The 18,165-nt window shown below is 41.1% G+C and overlaps 1 protein-coding gene across 1 annotated transcript in view; it reads right to left on the bottom strand.

The window, feature by feature from the left end:
- The window catches only part of myrfl (myelin regulatory factor like), a 45,564-nt gene that overhangs the window by 9,908 nt on the left and 17,491 nt on the right, over positions 1-18,165 (bottom strand). The window contains exons 11-16 of the mRNA XM_078567883.1: positions 12,614-12,777; positions 10,885-10,945; positions 2,862-2,950; positions 1,097-1,171; positions 825-889; positions 551-727 (exon numbers count right to left, since the gene is read on the bottom strand). Coding sequence (XP_078424009.1) covers positions 551-727; positions 825-889; positions 1,097-1,171; positions 2,862-2,950; positions 10,885-10,945; positions 12,614-12,777 — 631 coding nt within the window. The remainder of the gene's footprint in view (positions 1-550; positions 728-824; positions 890-1,096; positions 1,172-2,861; positions 2,951-10,884; positions 10,946-12,613; positions 12,778-18,165) is intronic.

Here is an 18,165-nt window from a genome sequence, read left to right as displayed (position 1 = left end):
GAGCAGAAAAAAAATCCAGTAGATTGGTGTGCCAGTCAGGCATCTCATTAAATCATTGTAGTGATATGTTCTTCAAATCTATTTTCTAAAAGTAAATATTTTAAAACAGCAACATTTCTTAAGCATAATAAACTGTGGTCTTCATAGTTCATACCATATCTATCGCTCACTGTATTATGGAAGTTTAATGCATTCCAAGTGTGGCGTTCTTATCATCCCAAGGTCCAGGATATGATGTTAGTGAAGGTCCTTTACAATAATTCTTAAACAAATAGGAAGGGCTAAGTGATGTAAGTGGTTCTTGTCTGTTCACCCATCCATATATGAAAGAGTGAAGGAGCCTTTATTGTATACCAAAAGATATTATATTACAGTGTGTGCTTTGAAATTTATCACATGATACAGGCCTTTAAACTTTCATTCAGTGAAAATACAAATACCTACCTGCCGTCAATTATCAATGTACTGAGGGAAAAAAATAGCATTATACATTTTAAAATATTTATGCTAATTTCTTTTTTAAGAGTATTAGTGAGTCATAAAATCTTACCTGGTTGTAAAAGGTTTTGCATGATTCTCCTCTTTTTGCGATGATTAGAGATGCCTTTTCTTTGTGATTGAAGTGCACAACAGTGCACAGTGACACAAGGCAGGATATTACAGAAGCTTACTTCAGGCCAGGGAATTTCGATGTTTGATGTAGTATAAACTGAACTTGCATTCTCTACTACAGAATAAAATGGGCAAACCATGCAAATTACAATAGAGTTGATAAAAACTTTTTTCTATGTAACAAATCAAACGCATTCAGTGAAACAATTTACCTGACGACATTGTATGCAGAGTAAAGGCAGTATATTCTTTTGTTGTAAAAGACTCTGAAATATAGCTGCAACAGTAAACAAAACCACTGATTTAACATATTTGCCGGAAATCTTTAATTTATTTTCTTCAAAGCAAGTATATCACAAACTAAAGAGCTTAAGAGTCTTTTATTCTGTCAGAAGTAGCAGTACGGTCAATCACATGAGCATGTTTTACTGTAAAGAGCAGAAATTTATAGGTAGATATAGGGAACATTTTGCAAAGAATTTACCTTTCATTGAGATTGTTAACAAGACTTCTTTCTTCATTCAAAGTTAGTACGTAAAGTGCAGATATCAAAATCACACTGTCACAAAAAGCATGTGTTATTTGCCACATAGCAAGCCAATGAGAAACAATCTCTGTATATCTTTCCTTACATGTAGTCAATTTGGCTTAAGAGTAAATAAAGGTTTCAACTGACTTAACTTACTTATGTTCAAAACTGTTCTAATTAGGGGTTCTGTTTTCTGCTGTCACTAACTGATGCCAAAGCTGGTATATTGTCTAAATGTAATAATTTATGAAAACATAACAAACCAACTATAATCAGAGAGCTGGCATTGTCCTATACAAGAGATCCAAGGTATCACAGCCTTTGCTGCTAAACTCAGGTAGGTTAAGTCCAAGCTTATTAGCATCTTTTATTGTAGAAACAAACCTAACTTTTTAATGATATAAATGGATTGGATCATACAAGTAAAAATCATTCTCATTTAGTGAGATTTACCCAGCCATTACAATAGCAGCATGTATGTGTCCTGTCCATCTGTCAAGAAACATAAAAAGGTTCCACGGATTTCAACTCTGCTTTAATTGAATTGGCAATTAACATAACCAGAGGTTTTTTCATGCCACAATATAAAGAATGACTGGATAAACAGTGTCAGTATGGAACAAATTTCTCAGATTCATCAGTAAACCTATTTTTCATTGCATTCAAGAAAAGGGAAAATATTATTTTAATTCAGATTAGGGCAGTGAAATTTTAGCACACTTCTAAATCTTAGTTTATCAAAACAGGTGCTGGAGGTGCACAATGCAAACAGGAAAAGACAACCACAACCTCTGCAATGTTTAATAGATAAAACAAAAATTAATTATTCTTCTAGGCATAATTGTAGTCATGCCCTCATGTAGAGAAATTTAAATTGTCAAATCAAGGTTCCTTAATCTTTTAGTAATTCTATAAACTATTATCTTTTGTTTTTGCCATGGATGTTAAATTGAAATGATCTCTGATAGTGGAAGATAAACTGTGGCATTTTTTAAAAACTGGCTATACATTTAACTAGACATCCATTAAGTCAATAATAGTTCTACAAGCTCTTAAAAGAATTTAGAACCAGGCAATAAAATGGCACCGCACAATTATCCTTCAATAATATGGATTCTATGGCTCTGTCCAAACTTCAAATACACTGCCCTAAAAATACCCAACTCTAACTCATTTCTTTCCAAATTCTTAAAAGCATGGGACTCTCAGCTCCCTCAGACTTTGCTTTCTTCTGTAATCTACAGAATTTTAAAATTTAAGATTAGCATCACCTAAACACTTGGTTTATTTTGATCCATCTTGTATTTTCAACTGGTGGTATTCTGCACTATGGGTGAATATTAAACACAACACTGCACACTATAGTAGCCTCCATAACAAGAAGTTCAATGCAATCCAGGAAGGGTGAAACAGAGGATAGGTTCCTCTGCACAGACACCCCTTTTTTTATAGCTGCAATTGATGGGTTAAAGAGCAGCCATTGACAGAAGAGTTAGAATGAATTGCTCGTCTTCCTATCCAGGGAACAGTAAATGGGAGATTAGAAGCCAAGTAGCAAGTTAAAAATCTATTGTTTTCCCCTGGCTGAGCCCACAAAGGGGTAGAGTTGAACAGCAGACTGGGGTACAACCATTGGCCTGAACCTGGGAGCTAAAAATGCAGAACCTTGATGACAAATTGACAAAATGCTGCGTAAAGTGTACTTAGTTTAGTTGCTTACCAAAAGGCCATGAGACCCAATAAAGCCATGATGACAATATGGAAAACCTTGTGTAAAGAACAGTCACCTCTCTTCTGGTTAAGGTAGGCCTAGATTACAAATAATAAAAGAAAATGGTAGAAATATTTTCGCATCTGGCTTAACCAATTTGCTATCAGAAGCCTTCACAGAATTTAAAAAATGGCCCAGTTTCACAAGTAACTTAAAAGATGCAAACAATGAAATGTTCCCAATATGATGATTAATATTCTGTTGGGCAATGACACCATTAAATACGATTCCATTTGGGTATATCATTTTCCTGTGATAGGGAAAGAACTAAAAGTCTTGTCAAAATTGAAATAAAATACTTCCACTGAATTTCACCCTTGACAAAATATTTTTTTATTCATTCTTGGGATGTGGGCATCGCTGGCTAGGCCAGCATTTATTGCCCATCCCTAATTGCCTTTGAGGTGGTGGTGGTGAGCAGCCTTCTTGAATTGCTGCAGTCCATAAGGTGTAGGTACGCCCACAGTGCTGTTAGGGAGGGAGTTCCAGGATTTTGACCCAGTGTCAGGAAGATATAATAATTCTCATAATGTTATTGGAATTTATTGTAGAGTAATAGTGGGATGATGTGTCAATATATGTCTGTGTGTGAGACTTAATTGAATTAGTCTGGGTGCTTTGATGTAAGAAGAGAAGTTAGGTTTGAAATATTAATTAGGTAAACATGGGGAAGTTTAGAAACATAGGTGTCAAGGGAACATTTGCATTTTTAAATAAACCAGGCTAGATTGTTTTCAAAGGAGAGGTGAAATGTGTCACCTAGCCAGGTGAAGTTTAGAAACGGTATGTTTATTTTTCCCAAAGATTACTGGTAAAACTTAAGTGCTGTGAGAGGCTTTTATTATCAGGAAGATAAAGTCCAAAGACATAGTGAAACAATGGGTATTTGCATTCAAAGGGGAAAATACATATAAAGGTGTGGAGGCTGTGTGTAAGGGTTGGCATTTTGAGGTCTTACAAATGTTAAAAGCCTTCAGCATCTATGCCTCAAGCTGCTGTCTTTAAAGGATTGAAGTTAAGAAAACTCACTTTGAATTCGACTTGTTCAGGGTATCATGTTTCTTTGCCTGGGTTTTTTAAATCGACGTGTGCTACTGTTGCCTTAACGAAATGGGAGTTTGGTTGATTAGGAGATTTAGAAGTTATCATAGTTGTAATTTGTAGATCTATGTACATATTTAAAAATCATTTCTCTTATTTATAAATGTTTAATCTAGTTTTGTAAAACCTATAAGACTTGGTCTTATTACTATTGAATTCAAGACATGCATCTCGAAATTTATACAAATTGCAAAACAAGTTGTGGCAGTTGTTTCAAGTTTCCCTTTGGAATTTGAATAACTCAGCATTTACCATCGTTTGTGTCATAACACCCAGAAACAGTGAGTGAATGGCGACATATTTCCAAGTTAGGATAGTGAGTGGCTTGGAGGGGAACTTCCAGGTGGCACTGTTCTCATGCGTCTGCTGCCCTTGGCCTTCTAGATGGTGGTGGTCTTGGGTTTGGATGGTGCTGTCTTAGGAGCCTTGGCGAGCTTCTGCAGTGCATCTTGTAGATGGTACACACTGCTGCCACTGTGCATCGGTAATGGAAGGAATCAATGATTGTGGATGGAGTGCTGATCAAGCGGGCTGCTTTGTCCTGGATGTTGGAGCTGCACTCATCCAGTCAAGTGGAGAGTATTCCATCACACTCCTAACTTGTGCCTTGGAGATGGTGGACAGGCTTTGGTGAGTCAGGAAGTGAGTTACTCACTACAGGGTTCCTAGCCTCTGACCTGCTCTTGTAGCCGCACTATTTATATGGCTAGTCCAGTTCAGTTTCTGGTCAATGGTAACTCCCAGATGTTGATAGTGGGGGATTCTGCGATGGTAATGCCATTGAATGTCAAGGGGCAATGGTTAGATTTTCTCTTGTTGGAGATGGTCACTACCTGGCACTCATGCAGCATGAACATTATTTTCCACTTGTCAGCCCAAGCCTGGATATTGCTCAGGTCTTGCTGCATTTGGACATGGACTGCTTCCTTATCCTGGGGGGTCACAAATGGTGCTGAACATTGTGCAATCATTAGCGAACATCCCCACTTCTGACCCCATGACGGAAGATCATTGATGAAGCAGCTGAAATGGTTGTGCCTAGGACACTAGGCTGAGGAATTCCTGCAGTGATGTCCTGGAACTGGGATGATTGACCTCCAACAACCACAACCATCTTCCTTTGTGCTGGGTAACACATGAAGGAGTGTGTTTCAACGACATATGTTTCTCGAAGTTAAGAAGATTTTTCTAAAGCAATGATGAAATGACTTACAATATTATCAGAACCTAATCTGTGCACTGGTACCTTGTAATATACTTCAGTCTGTGTCCTTTTAAGGACACTTTTTGAATCCATTGTAAGTCACCGCCAAGATTTCAGTTTGGTTATCAGAATTTACCTTATTTTCCAATGTCCAATTGAGACAAATAAATCAAGGGTGGAATTTAGTGTGGCCTGCTTAAGAGGCCTCAAGGTGAGGGGAGGGGTACGTAGAATCAGGAGAAGCCGCCCAATGGTTTGATGTCAGGTCCACATTTTACCAGCAGCAGGAAACCTTCAAGGTGGCACTGTCACTGTGATGCAGTGGGAAGCCAACTGTGGACAGGTCTCTAGTTGATGGGGCAAGAATCAGTGGGTTGTCTCTGAGGAGCATGAATCTACGGGGTGGCTCTGAGGAGCAAGAGCCAACGGGTCCTCTCTGAGGAGCAGAGATTTCGAATTGTGGTAGTGGCCTCTCAGCAGGGTAAGCATAGGCAGAGTGCCACAGGGTCCAGGGGGATTGACAGGGCCTGGGAACCAAGGAACCTTTCTGCAAGGCCAGTGCACGATTAAGAGGGATAAGCAGCAGGATGCAACTCATCCAACCAGTCCTACTGGACACTCGTGTGGAGTGCTGGCACAGAGGAAGGAGGGCAGCTGCAGCAAGAGGGCCAGCCTCCGGCTTGGCAAATCAAAGAAGGACACCAACTGCAGCAGCAGTATTATCTCACACCAAGAAAGGGCCAACCGTGGCCCAGAGAGTTCAGGACTCTCTTGAACTACTTCCAGATGTTGAAACACCAGTGCCAACAAAGACTGTGGCTGTCAAGGAAGACAGTCATTGACCTGTGCATAACGCTGCAGAACGAGCTGTGAATCATGGGAATTGGTGGACACCCAATACTAGTGGCACTATAGATTACCATAGCATTGAACCCAACTCCTTCCAGGGATTCACCAGGGACATGTACAGGGTCTCCAAGGTAGCAGCTCATTGCTGCATTAAGGAGGTCACCATGCATCATTCAAGAGGACCACCCATCCCCCCCAGTCCTCCGATTGTCAGCATATCTGTGATCAAGCTTATGACGCTGAATCTCCTCCATTTCCACTGATGTGAGTGTATCTGCGCTGGTAGAAGTTTTGGGGGAATAATGTGATGGTGCGCCCTCTGTGGAATCCTTGTTCTCCTCATCTTCCAGAGTATGGAAACCTGCATGAGAGAACACAAACAGTGAGGGGTGAGGCCTTCAATTTTCCTCCCCCCATCCGTGCGTGCTGTGAATATTTTGTCCAGCGACGGACGCACGAGCCTCCTCACTCCCAACTCCAGTTTCTCCATCCGTGACCACCCTACTAGTTCGATGGCCTCCTCTTCAGGTGCCTGGTGTCAACTGCCAACCACTCCACCAGTGGTCTTGACCCCCTCATTGGTTTTGTGGGCCTATTTCTCCTGCAGGCAGGAGGACGACACAGTCTCCACACAAAGATCAGCTGAACACATATGTTGCTGTCATTCCTCTGGCCCGTGATGGGGGTTTCTGGATGTCTCCTCCATGCCTCTACACTCAGGGGCTTGGAAGACACTGCCAATAATAGCCTGTCACACAGATGCATTAATGCATCATCATCAGACAGCCTCTCCATGTGACGATCCATCCTGCTTTGCTATTTGCAAGCCTCAACAAGCTGAACAGTAAGTAGGACTCACCCTGGCAGAGTTGGGGAGGTCATTGAGCCATTTGTTGTAATACAATCATAAGTGTTGCTGGACCCATGAATGCTGACCTCCACTATTATTTCCATCTAGGCTTCCTTGGTCAAGTGGGAGAATCTCTTCTTGCTATCTCTAGGGAACAGTACCTTCTGCCTTTCCCATGCAGCCTGGAGGAGAACGTGCAGGGAGCCATTGCAAACCATGGAACCACCAAGCGTCTTCCGTCAGGTATGTTGGCAGTAGTCTCCATCTTCACTATGGTGGCTCAGGTAAGCCTGAATATGAAGGGAGCACTGGGTGCAGATTTGGCAATCTTTCAAAGATGGTGTCAGTATCTGCCTCTCTGTTTGGTTGACCCCAAAATTAGCACCATGCTGCCCGCCCTGCCACGACTGGATGACATGTTAATTAGCTGGCCACTGCCTGATTGTTGGCTGCACCCCTTCCGATCGCCGATGGTGCCTACTTCTAGGTCCAGCACCAAGACCCGCACTGCAGGTGAAATAAGATCAGACCCAAGTGTGCAAATTCATCTACAATTAAGAATTTGGCCCAGATTTTTGTGGAGTCGTAAAGAACCAACGGGAAATGGCAGGCAGGACCCCAATGCAGAAATCTCTCCCCATTTCTGACATTCAATTTTTGCTGAGTTCAAACAGCCACAAGTATGGACAAAGGCCTTAAACTCGCAGTTTGAAAGCCAAAAATTGATGGAGTAGATCTAAGCGCTCTTGAAGGGTAGATAAGGTCTATATAATTGCATTATTGGAAGTTTTTAAAAATTCCCTGCTCTTTAAACTTCAAACAAGCTGCGGCTGTCAGTAAGAGTTAAAAACCCTCTCCTGGACTCTTTTGATTGAAAGGCATAGGTTAGAAAAAAGTAACATCTGGTTGTGCAGTTTCAACAGAACTCTTTTGTGGCCTTGTCCACAAGGGCTGTCATTGTGAATACTTGGCTGAGTTTCAAAAGCTACAATTATCTCAGCAGGGGGTTCAGAGTCCATAGTTTAATTGACAGCTTAAAGGGGCTATTAAAGGATAGCTGTCTCTGATGTGGCTACTGAATCAAAGTTTGTTTTTATGAGAGATTAGCCACTTAAGAGATTTAAAAGCTTTGAATGGATTTCATGAATGGGAGTTATTTTCACTATCAAGCATGTAGGAGTGAAAGTTTATTTTTTATCATTTCCAGATGGTTCCTGAGGTCTGTCCATTGTGGATACTGGCTAAGTGTCCATGGAGGTGACATGGAGGGTATGAGAGGCCAGAGGGGAGGTGGAGGCAGCAAGGGCCAAAATGCTTAACAACTTCTAAAGCAACTGAGACAAAGTTCCAGAGAATCATGTGGATCTTCTAATCAGCCTACATGGCACTCACCCGCCTGTGTGGTTACCTAGGCTCTGCTTCTGGGGTCAGCGGGCCCAACTCTACCTGGCATCCACCCAGAGCAAAAAATTGCATGTTTTGAAGAAGGTCTGGCAAATAAGGAAATTTTCCAACTCGAGCTACACAACTTGGTAGTCAAAATCCAGCCCTTTATCTACATATACAATTTATACTGCATGAGAAGAGAATGCTGGTTGATTCACAAGTGAGCCCTGATAATTGGTTGGAAAATTGTTACCTATATAATTTTAAATATCATTTTGTCCTCTCTTTCAAGAGCCCACAAAAAACGGATGTCTTGGTCACACAAGTGCCAGGCAATGACCATCTCCAACAAGATAGAATCTAACCATCGCCCCTTGACATTCAACGGCATTACCTTCACTGAATCCCCCACTATCAATATCCTGGACTCCCAATATAAATACGATGGCTACAAGAGCAAGTCAGAGGCTAGGAATCCTCCAGCGAGTAATTCACTTCCCAACTCCCAAAGCCTGTCCACTATCTGCAAGGCACAAGTCAGGAGTGAGATGGAATACTCTCCATTTGTCTGGATGAGTGCAGCTCCGACAACACTCAAGAAGCTTGACATCATCCAGGACAAAGCAGACCACTTGATTGGCACCCCATTCACAAATATTCATTTCCCCCCACCACCAACACACAGTGGCAGCAGCATGTACCATCTACAAAATGCACTGCAGGAGCTCACCAAGCCTCCTTAGACAGCATCTTCCAAACCCACGACCACTAACATCTAGAAGGACAAGGGAAGCAGACACATGGGAACATCACCAGCTGTAAGTTTCCCTCCAATCCACTCGCCATCCTGTCATGAAGCTATTAATGTATGTAATATTATTGGAAAATATTTTTCTTTTAAAATAGAGGTTTAGTCTGTGGGTGTGTCTTAACAGAATTAAAGCCAGCTAGTCTGGGTACTTTGATGTGTACTAGTTTTGAGATGTAAGAGAGGTAGAGTGCATTTGAAATTTTGAATAGAGCATTCAAGAAGTGGGGTCAAATCTGGCACCTAGCTAGCAGAGATCAAGCAATGTTTATATTACTAATAAAATTGGTACCATGAAAGGGGTTTTATTGTTAGAAGAGGTGGAGTCCAATGAGGCTGGTGATACAATGAGAATTTACATTTCATGAGATGTGCTGGATATAACCAATAGCAGTTTGTGTGTGTGCAGGGGCAGAGGCACATTAGATCAAAGGAGCTGTAAGCCTCCAACAGTCTCCTTAGGAACCTAAGTGAAAAGAACCTCATTGTGAATTCGTAAGGTGAAAATGCTCTGCCTGGTGTCTGGTTAAGTCTATGGGTGCTGTTGCCTTAATGGAGATTAGTTTGGGAATTTGTTAAAAGTTATGATAGTAGTAATTTGTAGCCATGTGTATATATTTAACTTGGGTAAATTAATAAAATGTTTCATTTAATTTAACATAACACCTCTCGAAAACTGGTGGTCTGATTCCTGAATTTAGAGTTGCATCTCAAACATACCACTTAAAATATAGATTATGACAGTTGTTTAAAGTTTCCCTCTGGAATTTTTAAATAACTCAGCTTTACCAACTGCATTGTCAGAACGATCCTGACTTTGAAATACATCGCTGTTCCTTCATTGTCACTGGGTCAAAATCCTGGAACTCCCTCCATAACAGCACTGTGGGTGAACCTACACCACATGAACTGCAACGGTTCAAGAAGGCAGCTCACCACCACCTCAAGGGCAACTAGGGATGTGCAATAAATGTTGGCCTAGCCAGCAACACCCGCGTCCCATGAACGAATGAAGAAAATATATCTCATTGCAGTTTGTGAGAGCTAGCTGTGTACAAATTAGATAAAAGCAAAAAACTGCCAATGCTGGAAATCCAAAACAAAAATAAAAATACCTGGAAAAACTCAGCAGGTCTGAGAGCATCTGCGGAGAGGAACACAGTTAATGTTTCGAGTCCGTATGACTCTTTTCTGTTCTCTCAGTTCCGTTGAAGAGTCATACGGACTCGAAACGTTAAATGTGTACAAATTAGCTGCTGGATTTCTACATTACAACAGTATTACACTTCAAATGTTAAGGTCATGAAAAGGTAGTATATAAATGCAAGTCTTTTTGTTTTACTTCACTTAATTCGAAGCGGCTTCATTTAACTTATATAACTTTTTAGCATTAAATTACCACTTTGCTGTAATATTTACACTGTTTAATTAAAATTATTGAATAATTGACTTTTCAGTGTAAAATGAATTTGTATTATCAGTTCAATTAAGTTCTGAATATATCTTTAAAAAATAAAGGACTCTTTAAAAAAAAACCATTCTTTGGATATAGATATCTTTGGAAGGCCATAATTTATTGCCTATCTGAATTACCTCAAGCAGGTAATGGTGGGAGTCTGGGTGGTCAAGGTGTTTCCACAATGCTGTTAGGTAGGGAGTTTTAGCATTTCGAGCAAAAATGCTGGAATTTCAATCAAAACTCTGCCATGCTGCTTATTTCTCCATAGAAAAAGGAATTGACGAAACAATACAACTTGCTTCTGCTCTCACATACCTTGCGTTTGGCCATAACAGGTTTCTTTGATGGTGGTATGTTGGTTGTCCGACCAAATATGCTATAAAACAGTTAACAAATCTTAATTTAATTGGTCCTTTCACTAGATACACAATGACATTATGATGTTTTCTTTTTGTAGGTTAAGTCATAAATCTATAAAGGAGTAACTATTAGCAATGATTGGAAAATTTTGCACAATGCATGTTTCAACCTTTTACTCCCCGCCAGAATCACAAAGCCAGATAATTACCTGCGTAAATCCCATTCAGTGAGACAATTGGAAAAATCATATATAATGCATCAGGAACTAGGTTTTAAAGAATCATAGATGTTATAAGTCTCATATTTTACTAAATACTAATCATTTCTGTTTATAGATGTTGAAAAAGATACTTCTTTATTCTGTGGCAGACTTAAGATTGTGTTCGAAAGGTCACACACATCTGCAATTCAGTGCATGAACTGAAGATGGAGTCTTGAAATTGGTCACACAGGGATCTAGAAATGAAATCTGCCTCGGGGAGCAAGAAATAGCTAATAAAATATAAAAAAAGGACAAGACGCAAACAGGATGAAAGAGTGAACAGAAATGAACTAGCATGGGGTCTGATCTTGAAAGGCTCCTTCATTCCCAGGGTAAATTAGTTTAAGAAAATTGTTAAATTATTGTTGGACAGATTTAAAATGCAAGTCAGGTAAAGGGCCAAAAGAAAAATTCAGCTTGTCCCAGAGTAAAAGGAAGCATTCTACTTCTCTTCTGGGGCTATGGTAGTATATGCTTTATAATACTTAGGAGAGGAAGAGAAGGCTTTTTCAAAAAAAAAGAAAGAGCTGGGAGAAAGGATACAGTTGATATTGTGGAAACAGGCTCATTTTTGCCAAGGTGATCAGGTGAATTATTAATGTGCTGCTTCACACAGCTTAAAAAAAGTCAATGATGTAATAAACGTAATAAAGAATATATTTATAGCAAGTTAGTTACAAATAACAATTAATGATTATTTTAGTGAAGCAATATATCGTTTGGTAGTACAGAATTTGAATATTGCTGAAAAGAGACACAATTTTTGTCAAAGCTTTCTGTCTTGCACTCATCAGGACAATTCGCAAGAAAATACCAATGTTGTTTCCCCTGACTATTGGTATTTTCTTGCAAATTGTCCTGATGAATGCAAGATGAAAAGCTTTGACAAAAAATGCCTATTTCAGCAATACGTATGTTACAATGATAACAGAAATAAATTGTTAAATAAAATACAACTTTTATTTTTAATTTTATTTTCCACTCTAATAACATGCTTTTCTTTACTACTTTTTTTCTGCGTGGACAATGAACACATGTACAGCTCCGCAAGCATTAGGACGCCTCTGGTATTTCCTAGGTGATTTTAATGTGGGAGATTATCCAGTGAGTAATGTTGGACTATTTTTAATCCACATCACATCAGTCTTCCACAACCACTTCCAGCACCAAACACTGACAGTAATTATGAATGGGAACTTCAAAGAACTGTTTCCCTCCTGAACCCAGGAATGCGCATGGTTATTTTAGTAGCCTTATTTCTACTTCAGTTAAGGCCTGCTAGCTCACCACAGAACCTAGGCAATTCTTGAGTGGTCAAGTGCCATATTCTGCAGTGAATGTACCCATTTGGTGCCATATAAGTGGAGTTTTTCCTTCCACAAAGTTCATTAAGAGAGGACATAAATTGTAAAGTATATACACCTGTTCCCATTTTTCTCAGTTATCGTGGATTTCATGCTCCCAATCCGCTTCAGCTTGGCAAGATTTTTGTTCCAGGTTTCTAATTCTTGAATTCTTTTTTCAAAATTGTCAGTCAACTTGCATAACTCTTTCACTGCTCCAACATTCTCCATGAAAATTTGTTCCTACAGAAAGGAAACATTCTTCTTCATCTAACAAAAGTACAAACCCAGAATTCTGTACAACATTAAGAACAAAAAAATCAATTTTCTTTAAAATTACTAACTACCAATTCAGCATCTTGCAAAAATGGAGAATGCCTTCACAACAGCCATTGGACTAAATATATTCTGAAGAGCAACTGCTTCAACTTAAGTAGTTTTTTATTGCAGTTAATGTTTTCTTAACGAGCTCCCTATTATGTGGATTTGGTGCAGCCAATGGCAATGTCCAAGTGAATTTGTTGGATTTACTAAGACTGGAAACCAGGATGGCCCTGGAAGTCCTCAACATTGATTCTGGACCCATGAAGTCTCATAGCATCAGGTCAAACATGGACAAGGAAACCCCCTACTAATATAAAAACAAAATACTGCGGATACTGGAAATCTGAAACAGAAACAGAAAATGCTGGAGAAGCTCAGCAGGTCTGACAGCATCTGTGGAGAGAGAAACAGAGTTGATGTTTCGAGTCCGTATGACCTTTCTTCAGAGCTACAGAGAAGTACAAATGTGATGAAATTTATACTGTTTAAGGGGGATAGAGCAGGTGAAATGGATAGAAGGCCAGCGATAGGGGGGCAAAGGAGCGATTGACAAAGATGTCATGAACAAAAGGACAAAGGAAGTGTTAATGGTATGGTAAGGGCTAAAAAGGTGCTGATAGTGGCAAAGGTAAGAAAGCAGAATGTTATTAAAGCAGAACAAGGGTAAGCACTCTGCAAAGAACAACATGAATAAGTAACAGATGGTCCTTGTGGGGGTGGGGCAAATAAGGGATCAAAAATGGAATAAAAGGGGGGGATAAATCAACAAATAAATGAATAAAAATAAAAATGTGGATTAAAAAATGAAAATGAATTTTGAAAAAATGGGTAAGGATAGAGTTCATGGTCTGAAGTTGTTGAACTCAATGTTAAGTCCTGAAGGCTGTAAAGTGCCTAATCGGATGATGAGGAGCTGTTCCTCCAGTTGGTGTTGGGCTTCACTGGAACGTTGCAGCAGGCCAAGGATGGACATGTGGGCATGAGAGCAAGATGGTGTGTTGAAATGGCAAGCAACAGGAAGGTCTGAGTCATGCTTGTGGACAGACCGAAGGTGTTCCGCAAAGTGGTCACCCAGTCTGCGTTTGGTCTCCCCAATGTAGAGGAGACCGCATTGGGAACAGTGAATGCAGTAGACCAAATTGAAGGAGGTGCAAGTGAAGCATTACTTCACCTGAAAAGAGAGTTTGGGCCGTTGGACGGTGAGGAGGGAGGAGGTAAAAGGGCAGGTGTTGCACTTTCTGCAATTGTATGGGAAGGTGTTGTGGGAAGGGGATGAGGTGTTGGGGGTGATGGGGGATTGGACTAGGGTGTCCAGGATGGAACAGTCCCTACGGAATGCTGACAGGGGTGGTGAGGGGAAGATGTGTTTGGTGGTGGCATCATGCTGGAGTTGGCAAAAATGGCAGAGGATGATCCTTTGAATGCGGAGGCTGGTGGGGTAAAAAGTGAGGACAAGGGGGACCCTATCATGGTTCTGGGAGGGAGAGGAAGGTGCGAGGGCAGAGGCCAAACGCAGGCTAGGTGACTGCTTTGTGGGAAACCTTCGGTCTACCTGCAAGAATGACCCAGACGTTCCTGTTGTTTGCCATTTCAACATAATATCCTGCTCTCATGCCTACATGTCCATTCTTGTCCTGCTGCAATAGTCCAACGAAGCCCAACGCCAACTGGAAGAACAGCACCCTCATCTTCCAATAAGGCACTTTACAGCCTTCAGGACTTAACATTAAGTTCAACAACTTCAGACCATGAACTCTCTCCTCTGTCCTCACCCCTTTTTTCAAAATTAATTTTTATTTTTTATCCACTTATTTTTATTCATTTATTCATTGTTTTTCCCCTTTTTAATCCCATTTTTGATCCCTTTTTTCCCTCACCACTGCCCCCTCCCTCCACCCCACCCGGGCCATCTGTTACTTATTCATGTTGTTCTTTGCAGAGTGCTTACCCTTGTTCTGCTTTAATAACATTCTGCTTTCTTACCTTTGCCACTATCAGCACCTTTTGTAGCCCTTACCACTACCATTAACATTCCCTTTGTCCTTTTGTTCATGACATCTTTGTCAATCGCTCCTTTGCTCCCACCTGTCGCTGGCCTTCTATCCACTTCACCTGCTCCACCCTTCTTAAACAGCATAAATTTCATCACATTTGTACTTCTCTGTAGCTCTGAAGAAGCTATGACTCGAAGAAGCTATGACTCGAAACATCAACTCTGTTTCTCTCTCCCCAGATGCTGTCAGACCTGCTGAGCTTCTCTAGCATTTTCTGTTTTCGTTTCAAACCTCCTGCTAATTGCTACTTACCACCCCCTCTCAGTTGATGAATTAGTACCGCTCCATGTTGAACTCCACTTTAGAAGAAGGGAGGGAGACTTCAACATCCATCACCAAGAATGGCTTGGTAGCACCACCACTGAGAGTTAGCAGAGACCTAAATGGCATAGCTGCTAGACTGGGTCTGCGACAGATGGTGGGGAGCCAACAGGAGGGAAAAACCTACTTGACCTTGTTCTTACCAAGTCTACCTGTCACAGATGCATCTGTCCATGACAGTTTTGGTAGGAGTAACCACCACGCAGTCCTTGTGAAGAAGAAGTCCCATCTTCATATTGAGGATACCCTCCATCGCGTTGTGTGGCACTATCACCATGCTAAATGGGATAGATTTCAAATATATCCAGCAACTCAAAACTGGACATCCATGAGGCACTGTGAGCCATCAGCAGCAGCAGAATTGTATACAACAACAATCTGCAACCTCAAGGCCTGGCATATCCCCCACTCTACCGTAACCATCAAGCCAGGGATCAACCCTGGTTCAATGAAGAGTGCAGGAGGACATGCCAAGTGCAGCACCAGGCATACCTAAACATGAGGTGTGAACCTGTTGAAGCTACAACATAGGACTATTAGCATGCCAAAAAGCAGAGGCAACATGTGAAAGACAGAGCTAAGCGATCCCACAACCACCAGATCAGATCTAAGCTCTGCAGTCCTTCCACATCCAGTCATGAATGGTGGTGGACAATTATACAACTAAATGGAGGAGGAGGCTCCACAATTAGCCCCATCCTCAATGAAGGTGGGCACATCGGTGCAAAAGACAAGGTTGAAGCATTCGCAACCAGTTTCAGCCAGACACGCCAAGTGGATGATCCATCTCGACCTCCTCTGGAGGTCCCCAGGATCACAGATGCCAGTCTTCAGCCAATTCGATTCACTCCACATGATATCAAGAAATGTCTAATGGCACTGGATACTACAAAGGCTATGGACCCTGACAACTTGCTGGCAATAGTACTTGTGCTCCAGAACCAGTCGCGCCCCTTGCCAACCTGTTCCAGTACAGCTACAACACTGGCATCTGTCCCAAAATGTGGAAATTTTGCCCAGGTTATGTTCTGTACACAAAAAATAGGACAAATCCAATCCAGCCTATTACTGCCCCACCAGTCTACTCTCAATCATCAGCAAAGTGATGGATGGGATCGTCAGCAGTGCTATCAAGCAGCATTTACTCAGAAATAACCTGCTCACTGACCTTCAGTTTGGGTTCCGCCAGGGCCACTCAGCTCCTGACCTCACTACAGCCTTAATCCAGACATGGACAAAAGAGCTGAATTCATGATGTGAGGTGAGAGTGACTACATCAAGGAGCCCTAGCAAAACTGGAGTCAATGGAAATCAGGGGGGAAAACACAACTGGTTGGAGTCATACCTAGCACAAAGAAAGATGGTTGTGGTTGTTGGAGGTCAATTATCTCAGTCTCAGGACATCACTGCAGGAGTTCCTCAGGTTAGTGTCCTAGACCCAATCATCTTCAGCTGTTTCATCAATGACCTTCCCTCCATCATAAGGTCAGAAGCGGGGATGTTTGCTGATGATTACACAATGTTCAGCACCTTTTGCAACTCCTCAGATACTAAACAGTGCACGTGTATTTTCAGCAAGACCTGGACAAGAGTCAGGCTTGGGCTGATAAATGGCAAGCTACATTCACGTCACGCAAGTGCTGGGGAATGACCATCTCCAACAAGAGAGAATCCAACCATCCCCCCTTGACATTCAATGGCATTACCATGGATGAATTCCCCACTATCAACATCCTGAGGGCTACCATTGACCAGAAATTGAACTGGACCAGCCATATAAGTACTGTGAATACAAGAGCAGGTCAGAGACTGGGAATTCTGTGCCAAGTAACTCACTTCCTCACTCCCCAAAGCCTGTCCACGATCTACAAGGAATAAGTCAGGAGTATGATGGAATGCTTTTCATTTGCCTGGATCAGTATAGCTCCAAGAACACTCAAGAAGCTTTACACCATGCAGAACAAAGCAGCTCGCTTGTTTGGCAACCCATCCACCCCCTCCACAACCGATGCACAGTGGCAACATTATGTACAATCTATGAGATGCAGTGCAGCTACTCACCTAGGCTCCTTCAACAGCACTTTCCAAACCCGTGACCTTTACCACCAAGAAGGATAAGGGCATCAGATGGAGGGGAACTTTCAGGAGGTGGTGTTCCATGCAAGGCACACACCATCCTGACTTGGAACTATATCGCCATTCCTTCACTGTCGTTGGGTCAAAATCCTGGAACTCCCCTCTGAACAGCACTGCGGATGTGTCTTACACCACATGGGCTGCAGCAGTTTAAGGCAACAACTCACCACCTTCTTCTCACAGACAATTAGGGATGGGCAATACATGTTGAGCTAGCTAGTGATGCCCATATCCCGTGAAAAAGTTTTTTTTAAGTCTGACCCTTAGCAGACTGTGAATGAACTCTTGGTTAGCCTATTTAGAACATATTCCTAATTAAATAGGGAGCACAGAAATATAACCTTGATGTTAAAAGAGGAGAATGTTAAACATGCAATTAATAGGCCTTGGATATCAACTTAAGAAAATTAAGTAGTTTGGACAGGCATTCTCATTTCTTGTTCTTCTATAGTAACAGATGGGTCTTTTAAAGTACACAAAAGTAAAATGAAAGCCATATTTTAATTTTATAATGATGAAACCAAGATTGAAACTAAAAAGTAATTTTCACTTCAGAAACTAGCAAGATAATTACACGTTCTTCACAATGAGCACTTAAATGGAAAAAGTTATATAAAAATGGTTAAGATGTGAAAGGCACTTTATAAATCTACATTCCTTTGTTCTTCATTAGACATATGCAAATGATGTAGCATGCAATCCTAGCTTTTATTTTGTTGGAAATCCCAAGAGTTAGATTGGCTTCTCACTTATGAAATGCAAATTAGGGTTCTAATCACTGCCTTGTATGATTTTT

Source organism: Cetorhinus maximus, chromosome 22 (genome assembly GCF_964194155.1).
Source record: "Cetorhinus maximus chromosome 22, sCetMax3.hap1.1, whole genome shotgun sequence".
NCBI classification, from domain to species: domain Eukaryota; kingdom Metazoa; phylum Chordata; class Chondrichthyes; order Lamniformes; family Cetorhinidae; genus Cetorhinus; species Cetorhinus maximus.
Note: the sequence above shows the minus strand (reverse complement) of the source record. Positions and strands in the feature narration are given on the sequence as shown.